Consider the following 11561-nt stretch of genomic DNA (forward strand, 5'->3'; position numbering starts at 1 on the left):
AATTATCGTATAAAAAAAATTAAAATAATTAAAAGATGATATATTTAGATGTAAAATTGTTAATTCATATATCAGGCTCAATTACACCCGTAAAATTTATCTACTTGATTCCCTTGACTAGTTTTTCTTATTCTGTTTGGCTTTCAGTCTTTAAGTTCTCCGCATGGTCTAATTAATGTAGCCTTATCATGGCAGAAAATAATTATTTTGCTAGAGGTGATCATACATATTTATTATTTAAATCGAAGTAGCCAAATAATTTTTCAAACGTGCTAGAAACGAAGGGGATTATATCTAAGTTTTTCTCGTTCCCCAATTAATCTTACTGCTTGCCCAAGATTGGCCTTTGGAGATGCTGAAGGAATGCTCACATTTTTTTATTTAATTTCTCCTAGCTAATAGATTCCATGCTTGCAACATTCTTTATATCAATTCATATTGTTGATTAAATACTTGGGAAATGAAATTAAGAGTGTCGCTTAATTGCTAAAAGGAAAAGCTCATTTTGGCTGTGCGTACAGCTGGGCCACACTTCCTGCATGAATTAAATCACGTGATACTCTTATGTTCATGTAAACCTTATGTGCAGTGGTTTTAAATATCCATGAATATTAATTATAATTAATTAATTTTGTTGAAATATAGTAGAAATTAGTATCTAAAATTAAGTGCGCAATAAAAAAAATTAAATATGTAGAATCACAACAAAAAAAAAGAATAATTATTTAACCGTTAACCACGGAATAACGATAAAAGATTTTCAAATATAGAATTAATCATGATCAGTAGGAAATTTAACGACCGAAACTTAATATGTCATTAGCCTTAACAACAAACTAGCTATTTGAATTTTTCATCGCAAACCTGTAGTTGTATTTTGGTCGTGCAAGCACTAGCTACGAACTTTAACAGTATTTTGTAGTGTCAAATCATCATCTTTTTTCATCGAAAATCGTCTCAATATAAAATTCGACACATACATTTCGACTACATAAATAAATAACTACTTAAATTTGTTGTGAGATTCTAAATTCTATATACGCGTAATTTTACTGCTATACACACACATTCATGCACACACAATATTATCATATTTTTTATTTGAATATTTTAAATAGGGTTAATGGTGCGAAATATCCATTGGGTGTAGTGAAAATCAATAGTTGTCCACTCAACATTATTTCAATAAATTAATTATAACAAATGTTTAGTGTTTTTTACGGAATTATCTCCGCCCTTCTCTCTTGTACATACAAAACATGTCTGGGGTCCAATTTTCTTTGTTTCTCACACACACACACTTTCTCACTTTCTGTCAAACCCTAAATCTCCAACGAGTTGCTCTTTCTCTCTGACGAGTTGTTTCTCTCTTTATCTTCGAATGAGCTTCTCTCTCTATCTCCGACGATCACTTCTCCAATTTCACCCATACGCCGCCGTCAATATCCTTATCTCCACAGATCTATGATTTCCAGTAGTTTCAAATCTACGATAGTTATGAGATGTTCATGCAGATCCATACACACCCGTTAGCACCATCCATTTTATCATTTTATAGATTTGTCGCACATGTGCGCGACATGAATAGTATAAAATATGTCATTTCGCATCATTCGTACCAAGTGTACCAGTAGATACTTTTTGGGGGTGGTGAGGAAACCAATGTCCAACTTTTCCTAGAATGCGTGCCCAGAAAATGGATCATCGGCACAGTTGGTGGTATCCGTTTCAAATATTGTAAACTTAGTTCTGGCATATTATTAGATTTGTGCGATTTCGTTTTATTTTTTGTTATTTTGTGAGATTTGTGCTTGTATTTGTTGTAAAATAAAGAAAATGAATAAAATATTATTTCAAATTTTTCTCATTTTAAATTAGTGTTACGCGTTGGGACGAATGGTACAAAATGAGCTATTCGTACCGTTCGTCCCAAGGTCTGTCGAGTCAAGTGTTGACATGAATGGTGCGAAATTGCATATTTACACCATTTGTCCCAAGGTTTGTCGCGCCAGCACTTAGCACAAATGGTGGCCTATTCGCACTATTGCTCCTAATGTCTTTTATGCAGAACTTGGGACGGATGATAAATGACATATTCCCATCATTCGTCCCAAAGTTTGTCGCACTAGCACTTGAGACGAATGGTACGAAATTAATAGCATATTCACACCATTTGTCCCAAGGTCTATCGTGCTAGCCCTTGGCACAAATGGTGTGAATGGTCTATTCGTACTATTCCTCCCAAGGTCTCTCGTGCACAACTTGGGACAAATGATAAATGACATATTCGCACCATTCGTCCCAAGGTTTGTCACACTAGCACTTGAGACGAATGGTACGAAATGGCATATTCTCGCCTATCGTCCCAAGGTTTGTCACGTCAGCACTTGGGACGAATGGTACGATATGGCATATTCGCATCATTCGTCCTAAGGTCTGTCATACCAGCATTTGGGATGAACTGTACAAATATGGTACAATTTGTTTCAATAAAAAAAACTATAATCTTGGAGTTTGTTCCAACAAGTTCAAGTATAATTGATGAACAAAATTTGAATCAGCATTTTATTCATTTTCCAAACAATTAATACAATTACAAATCATATTAGCAAATCAATACGAACTCTTACAAATCTCACAACTAACACAAAAACTAACTAAATCCCTAAACTAAATCTTCATTTTTGATTATTTCATTCACTTTCTTGCACTCAAGGAAAGCTTCATGCGGGGGGGGGGGGGGGAGGCGGTGATAAATTGGAGAAGACTTGAGATTGTTTTTTTTCCTCACCCCAATACGTCTCGCCTGCCCACTTGGCACGAAGTGTACGAATTAATTTTTTCGTACCATTCGTTCCTCATATATGTGGGATAGATCTCGGGGCGGCTGACATGAATGATGCTACTGGCTCTATTCTCACCAAGTTGGGGTTGCAGATTTCAGAACCAAAACCATCTAAAAAAAATACCACATGAATTAGTGTCACCAAGATCTAAAAAGATAACTTAGGTGCATTACTAGAAAATCTAACATACATAATACATCATATATAACGATTTTTTTCAAAAACCATTATGTATGAGCGCTTTTTTTAGTATAGATAACGGTTTAATAAATTTTCATTAGGTCATTGATTCAATTCCATACACTAGTACACAATGACATAGTCGACACGTTGGCTTCAGTGTCGTTGATTCAATTCCATTCTTCTCCTATTGAACTAGATGTCTTCAATGTTTAGCCTTAATCTACCAGCTGCGTGCATGCATAACAGTTGAGCTAATTAACTTGACTCATCTATTTGGTTCATCGTCTCTATTGGGCTTCTAAGTCATTGGGCAGTGTTTTGACTTTGTTTGAAATCTAATCAAACATTCGTCTTATGTAATTGATCTTAGCTGAGCAGTTAACAACTTAGTTTTTTTTTTTATATAAGTAGCAATTAGTTAGCGAGTTGTAATATGAAGAGGTATAAAATATTATGTCTCTTCTCCTTTGAAAATAAAAAACAAGTAGAAGCAATAATAACAATTATATCTATACTATATTAAAAAAGCAGTTTTCAATTTGAAATTGATTTCAAATCAATTTCAAATTGATTTGAATGGCGATTTTGTGATTCATTCAAAAAATAATGTCATATTATATATACACAAAAAATGGATTAAACTAACTTAAATTAAATTACAACTTACAAATCCCACGTCTAAAAAAATGGAGCATGCACTAAAAACTGCATTTTTTTACGTGCAATGCATTACTAATTTATTTCACACTAATTCAACAAAATATATTAATTACTTAGAAAACACTATTCAAATATATTTATTCAATTTGATTTTCTTTTAAATTCATCAACTTTAATTTATAAAAAAATATTCAATATGGATGTTAAATTAAAGATAATGACAATATCTTTAATTTGATGTAAAAATTATAAAAAATAAATTTAAAACCAATAAGTTATTATAGTTTAAAGTCACCAAATTATTTTTTTCTCTCTCCTCGCTCTTCTCTCCTCTATCATCTCCTCTCTCATTTCTCATTTTTTTAAATTCACGGTTCTTTCATTCCTTTTTCCATATTTTTTTTATTTTATTTTTTATGTTTTTATTGTAGATCAGTATTTTTTATATTTTACTATTTATATTTTTATTATATCAGTTTAATGCAATTACAATGATGAAACTTATATTTGTTCATTTTAGAAATCTTTAGCTTAAAAATATTTTTTTAAAGGTCAACTTTATATTAATATAAATTTGTAGATAAATAACTAATATATAGTATATCTTAAAAATCGAATTTTTAAGCTTCAAAATTACTCATTGGAAAATCAGTAATTAGAGAACCATTATCGATTTTCTTTAAAAATAAAAAATAAAAGTAAATTGAAGAGTTTAATTTTTTAGTAGCACATTTATTTAAATTTACTGAAATTGTATACATTTTATTTTGAAAAATGAACGACACATATCTCATGTTAAACCCTTTATTTTTTCACTTTCCAATTGAAAAAAAAAATGTATACATTGTAACTTTATTTTGAAATTTGAGCATAAACAAAATGACCTCATAAATATGCATTCGAAAACTATATTAAACTACAGTTATACTATATGTAAATAAATAGTTTTGTACATCTTAGAATATTATATGATCCATAATTATACTCATTATCATCTATACTTGCTTTTGATATTTCATAATTTATTTATTTATAAATTTATACACATTATCAATTAAATCAATTAATTGCTATTTCAATAATTGAAAATTTGAATGTTTTCAGATTGATATTTTTATTGAGATTATATTGTGAATAATTTATTTTTTATTGAGATCATTTATGTTTATATTTAATTATATATATATATATATATATATATATATATATATATATATATATTATGTTTAACATTTTTATTTATTTATTTAAATTATCGTTCAATTTCGATGATGGTCGTGCATCGCACGAGCGGGCACATACTAGTTAGTTAGAAAAGATCAAGATGCAATTGTGGTAAGAAGCATTTTTCAAAAGATTCGCTATGAATCTTCAACATCAATTAAATTCGTCCTATGTTTCCTCATCTTCCTTATCTCGAAGGTATTTATCCACTGTTATTTCAAGAAACTCCATAGCAGTGTACAATCAATAATGGGCCTTCTTCAGGCCCCATCGACGTAATGGGTTGATAAGTAAAGGTTCAAAACAACGTCGCTCATCCAATGTGGATTTTAATTTTTATGGCATAAGGAATAACATCATTTCGATGCCAGCTCATATTTCATATATCTGTATAATAAATTAAAATCAGCTTTCCGTCCTAAAAAATTGACACCAGTGGACATTATTACTAGAAATTAAATGTGATGGTTCAGATATATTTTTTTTTTTGAGAACATGATGGTTCAGATATTTGATAGTATTAGTAATTTTCTTTAAAATCAAAACATAAAATGTTAAAAAATCAATAAATTTGTATTAAAATATAATTCTCTCGTTTTCAAAATACCCATCAAATTAATATCCCGAGTATTGGAATGAATTATCTCATTGCTGATTGCACTCATCCTAATAAATTAAATAAAATAAGAAAACTTTTTGATGCCCCAGGATCTGCCAGCAGGTTTCGTATATATGACAATACTATATATTGGTTTTATATTGACAATAATACCATTGATGAATCAATCATACCCACAAGAAGTATTTATAATAAAGTAATCTGATCCGTCCAAAGGGGCACACCACAGCTATATAAAGAAACTCTGCCTCTGCCTCACCTCACTACTTATACTCACGGGCTCCAAACCCACATCCAAACAAATGGCTTCTTCACTCCCCCAAACAAAACCAGACGCCGAGACGCTCCCCGATGCCTGGGACTACAAGGGCCGCCCCGCCCTCAGATCCTCCTCCGGCGGCTGGGCCACCGCCGCCATGATTCTAGGTACGATCAACCACCCATTTTCAGCAACTCCCTCCAAACTAACTTTGTGTGTGATCAGGTGTGGAGGGGTGTGAGAGGCTGACGACGCTGGGAATCGCGGTCAATCTGCTCACCTACTTGACTCGCACCATGCATTTGGGAAATGCTGTTTCCGCCAACACTGTCACCAATTTTCTTGGCACCTCTTTCATGCTGTGTTTGCTCGGAGGTTTTATCGCTGACACCTATTTAGGAAGGTATATTAATTATTTGAATTCAAATATATACAACCACTTTTGTTTTATTGTTGTATATGTACATACTATTAGGTACATGACATGTGATGTGTGTGTATATTTATGAATCTTTTTGGTGTTTTTTGGCAGGTATTTGACCATTGGCATCTTTGCCACTGTTCAGGCAACGGTAAGAAATTACTACTCCATATATCTACAACCTAAAATATTAAATGCAGTCATGTTACCGTGTTCATTAACTAACTCTTCTTTTAAAAGAATTACGTGTTAAAAGGAAAATAGAAAGAGTGAGCTTAATGAAATACTCCCGTGTCCTATTAAAATAGATTTTTGTGTATTTTTCACACCTATCAAGAAAATATATTACTAATATTTTTAAATATATATATATTATTTCATTTTACACTTATTTATTGTTTGACATATTATTTAATAAATATTAAATAAATTTATTTTTTGTATAAGAAAGTTTAAATAAAAAAAAGATCAAATTAAGAAATTGAATTAAATTTTGGAATAGATGACTAATATTATGGGACAAAGAGAGAAGTAATTAATTCATATTCCTCCGTCTCATAAAATTATGCATTTCTTTTTTGTGCCACGAGAATTTACATTTATCATTTTTAGACACTATTTCACCATCAATTACTTATTTTTCACTCTAATTTACTATAGAATGAGCCCCTTTTTCTATTCTCAATAAACTCGCTTAACAATTATGAACCGAAGGGAGTATACCTTTAAAGAAAAGACAATAAATAATGATTGGAACTCCCAATTTAATGGTTACAGAAATGGTGTTGCCAATTGGGTGAGAGATGAACAATATTTCCAAATAATTGGGGTGGTGGTGCTTGACTAATTTAGAATCACAATAACTGGATCCAGGGTGTAACGATCTTGACAATCTCAACCATAATCCCGAGCCTCCGGCCGCCGAAGTGCGCCGCCGGAAGCCCGTCATGTATTCCGGCAAGCAGCAAGCAGATGCTGGTCCTCTACGCCGCTCTCTACCTGACCGCCCTCGGCACCGGCGGCCTGAAGTCCAGCGTGTCCGGGTTCGGCTCCGACCAGTTCGACGAGTCCGACGCCAAGGAGAAGAAGCAGATGATAAAGTTCTTCAACTGGTTCTTCTTCTTCATCAGCATCGGCGCCCTCGCCGCCGTCACCGTGCTCGTCTACATTCAGGATCACCTCGGCCGCGAGTGGGGCTACGGCATCTGCGCCTGCGCCATCCTCGTCGGCCTCCTCGTCTTCTTGTCCGGGACAAAACGCTACCGTTTCAAGAAGCTGGTCGGCAGCCCGCTCACGCAGATCGCCTCCGTCTTCGTGGCCGCGTGGCGGAAGAGGCGCCTCCAGCCGCCGTCGGATGCCTCGCTCCTCTTCGACGTCGACGACATCGTCGGGGAGGAAGGAGAGACTAAGAAGAGGCTGAAGCAGAAGCAGAAGCTGCCGCACAGCAAGGAGTTCCGGTGAGTTCATCTCTCATTTTAATTTTATTCAAATATATATTTTAACTTATAAATTGACAAAGAAACATACCGTGAAATTTTTTTAATTGGGCATAATAGTATTAACTCATCTTGATTGACAAATCATCTAACCAAAGTATTTCGACATGTAGTCATTTATCTGAATTTTACAGAGTTGTTTCAGAAATTAGAAACAATTTAAAATACTTGTTAGAAAAACTAAAAACAGGAAAATGTCTGTAAGATATAACATGTTCACCTTCTTTTATAATATTCATATATAATTACAAGTATAATATTGAAAGTTAACTAATCATTAAATAGCAATGATATATGGACACGTACGATATTTTGGATATATAAAAAACCTTTGAGTGTCGTATAAGAAAGTAAAATAAGACAATTGTTTCGCAGTGAAAATTAATTATTAACATAGATAGATAGAAATTAAGAACGTATCAAAACTACTAATAATTAAGCCGACCATGCACGATTGTGGATATTTTTGGAATTGACTTGTGCATTATTTGAGCAACTAAATGATTTGGATATGAATGATAGTACGACATGAATTATTTATGAGATGCCAACAAACAGTGTATTACCAATTGATACATATGCAAGTTGGAAAACTTTGTCACGAATATAGCTGCACTTATTTTCCCTTGCAAATATTTCAACGCGGTTACATCTGATTGATTCCTAGGGTTTGTCATAATATACGATTTTTTTAGCCCGAATACATGTTAGAAATTGGATGAATTTTTAGCAATTAATTAAATTGATCTCGTTTTCCACAAATATGAATCAATACAAAATTTTAAATTTGTTTAAATATTAATCTTGTGAGGAGAAGGGATATATAATTGTTTTTACTATTACTATACATGCTGCAGGTATACGTGTGCATATATCTGCAAAGTAATAAGAAATTAATAAAATTTGGGTGCATTACACTTGGGCTTAATTTGTACCATCTTTATATTCAAATGCAGGAAGTTTTTAAAATTCCAATAAGGATGTTCAGCTTTTTGTAAGAGCTGATCACCAATGAAATCTGCTGCATTAATTATATGCATGGTTTGAAAGTTTCAATTATTGAATAGTACACAACGGGTTAAAAGTCGTATACACATTGAAATAATAGTCTTGGGTAGTAAAACTGTGTCCTTTGGCTGTGTGCAGAAGGAGTATGTTTTATAGTATATAGTTTGCACACATTCATATCTGCTGAATCATAATAATGTCTCCAGAGGTCGGTCCATGTGGTTACTTTTGTTTGTTCCTCTAATAAATATATGCATGAAACCACGAAACGGGACCGACTCAATCGATGTAGCACAATTATTTAACAACATTTTATTAAGTTGTGTTCTTTTTTATTGAAAATTGTGGAATATATATATATTAGATAGAATGCAAATTTTTTTTTTCAGATAGTTTCTTTTCCCTTATTTTCACTATTTTTTTTCAGATAGTTTCTTTTCCCTTATTTTCACTATGTGTTAATTTTTTTTCACCCAAAAAAATATGAGATAAAAAAAGTGAACCCTAGTAACTAAATTTTTTCACTTTTTGTCCTTTTTTTATTCTGGTGATAAATTTTCAATATAAGAACACTGACATATTAAGCACAAGAAACCCTATTTTGTTCTCCACTATACATGTACAATATTTATTAAAAATTGTTTATACTCGTCAGCTACATTTGATTATACCAAAATCAATCAATACAAGTATCTATATGATTGATTGACACTAGCTTGTTCCTTTCTCTTACAGTTTTCTCGATAAGGCAGCTATCAAGGATTCAAACATGGCAATGAATGTCCCCAACAAGTGGTACCTTTCCACACTAACAGATGTTGAAGAAGTGAAATTGGTAATAAGAATGCTCCCAACATGGGCCACAACGGTCATGTTTTGGACCGTCTATGCCCAAATGACCACTTTCTCCGTCTCTCAAGCAACCACCATGGACCGCCGCATCGGCGCATCCTTCGAGATTCCCGCCGCCTCCCTCACCGTGTTCTTCGTGGCCACCATCCTCTTGACCGTGCCGGTGTACGACCGGATAATCGCCCCGATTTGCAAGAAGCTGCTGAAGAACCCGCAAGGCCTAACCCCCCTTCAACGGATAGGCGTCGGCCTAGTGCTGTCGATCTTCGCCATGGCGGCGGCGGCGCTCACCGAGATCAAGAGACTCAGGGTTGCTCGGTCGCACGGTTTGACGCACGTGCGGGACACGAATGTGCCGCTGAGCGTGTTCTGGCTGGTCCCACAGTTCCTGCTTGTGGGGTCCGGTGAAGCGTTTACGTACATGGGGCAGCTTGATTTCTTCCTGAGAGAGTGCCCTAAGGGGATGAAGACCATGTCCACTGGCTTGTTCTTGAGCACTCTCTCACTAGGCTTCTTCGTCAGCTCCATTTTGGTCACACTTGTGCACAAGCTCACTGCTCACACCAAACCCTGGTTGGCTGATAATCTCAATCAAGGGAGGCTTTACAATTTCTATTGGCTGTTGACGATTTTGAGCCTTTTCAATTTGATAGTGTTTTTGGTTTGTTCGAGATGGTATGTTTACAAGGAGAAGAGGCTTGCGGAAGAGGGGATTGAGTTGGAAGATAGCGGACCCAGTTGCCATTAATGTCGATTTTTCTCTATTTTCAGCCTTAATTATATAATTAATGGTTTTGTAATATTTCAAGTGTAAGAAAGCTCATGATATACAGGTATATATATATATATATATTTCATGTACGCAGCCTGTGGAGTGGGGTCGATATAAGAAAAATCACAAGTGATATTTCTTATTTCCTGTTCTATAATAATTTTATATTAATTAATTTGTCCTTTCTGATGTAATAATATGGATATGTAGCTAGCTAAATTAATGAAATTTGGCTCATTCGCATCGGGCCATGGCCATGTCTCACTTACATTGAAGTAACATTTACTAATTAAATACATAAAATGATCTGGCATCTTGGAGTCACTGTTTAATTGAATAATGTCATATGCCAAATCATACTAAATTTGATTAAACTAATTAATGTCACTTAATTGCGTTGTAGGAATCAAATAAATTGCGTTTTGATTAGATTCCTGTATTCGTGGAAATGACGTGTACGCCTGTTACTTGTCAATTGTGACGTTGATTGATTTATGTTCATGAACTATAGAAGTCAAAAAAGCATATAAATCTATAGGCATATAAAGATGAATTATTTGAATTTTTTGGCCAAAAAGTCTTGTGAACGGCAACAATACATTAAACATATTTAATTAGTTTTGACCTATGTAATATTTTTATTTATTTTTATGTATGTTGTTCCTTGCGTGTGATTCAATTATTTCAATCGTATTATTGATTTGTAGAGGAAATTACATTGTACGTAGCTTAGTCATAATTATTTTCGCTTATCAATTATACATTAATTGAATCATTGCACGACATCAACATGAATGCCTTTGCGTTACAATCATGAATATAAAAATAGTAAATGAGCACTAAACTCACGCACATTCAGAATGTTTATCTTTAAAAAAGTTTAAAAGTAACTGAAACCTTAATAACAAAGTAAAAAGGTTATTCGTACCGTGTGTGTTGGTCAACCGATAAGGGGTTAATGCCTAAGGTCAAAGGTCTTGGGTTCGAGTCTCCTGTGGCGCGGCCATTTAATTTCTTTATCTATTGTAAATTTATATAAAAAAAAGTTAATCGTACCTTGAAAGAATAAAAATTTGTATTTGGTACACTTAAATAAAATTACATGCTCAACACTAAACAGTTGCACCTCTTATACTATTCACCACACAGGGGCGGATTCAGGGTTTGAGGTTAGGGGGGCTGAATTTATTGATCTACGACATTCGAAGACATTTACACGGG

General features: G+C 33.8%; 1 protein-coding gene and 1 long non-coding RNA gene across 2 annotated transcripts; one reads left to right on the top strand and one right to left on the bottom strand.

The window, feature by feature from the left end:
- The first annotated feature begins 5691 nt into the window (after positions 1-5691).
- LOC131025223 (protein NRT1/ PTR FAMILY 6.3-like) lies at positions 5692-10481 on the top strand. The gene is made up of 5 exons (XM_057954883.1): positions 5692-5958; positions 6017-6194; positions 6324-6363; positions 7086-7669; positions 9452-10481. The coding sequence occupies exons 1-5, from the start codon at positions 5835-5837 to the stop codon at positions 10314-10316; spliced, it is 1791 nt and encodes a 596-aa protein (XP_057810866.1). The 5' UTR covers positions 5692-5834; the 3' UTR covers positions 10317-10481.
- On the bottom strand, positions 6937-8951 carry LOC131025229 (uncharacterized). Its single transcript, XR_009102116.1, has 2 exons — positions 7740-8951; positions 6937-7646 (listed from the first exon to the last, which is right to left on the bottom strand). It is a non-coding gene; the product is annotated as an uncharacterized LOC131025229 (long non-coding RNA).
- Positions 10482-11561: the final 1080 nt, after the last annotated feature.

The sequence above is a fragment of the Salvia miltiorrhiza genome, chromosome 1, assembly GCF_028751815.1.
Source record: "Salvia miltiorrhiza cultivar Shanhuang (shh) chromosome 1, IMPLAD_Smil_shh, whole genome shotgun sequence".
NCBI lineage: Eukaryota > Viridiplantae > Streptophyta > Magnoliopsida > Lamiales > Lamiaceae > Salvia > Salvia miltiorrhiza.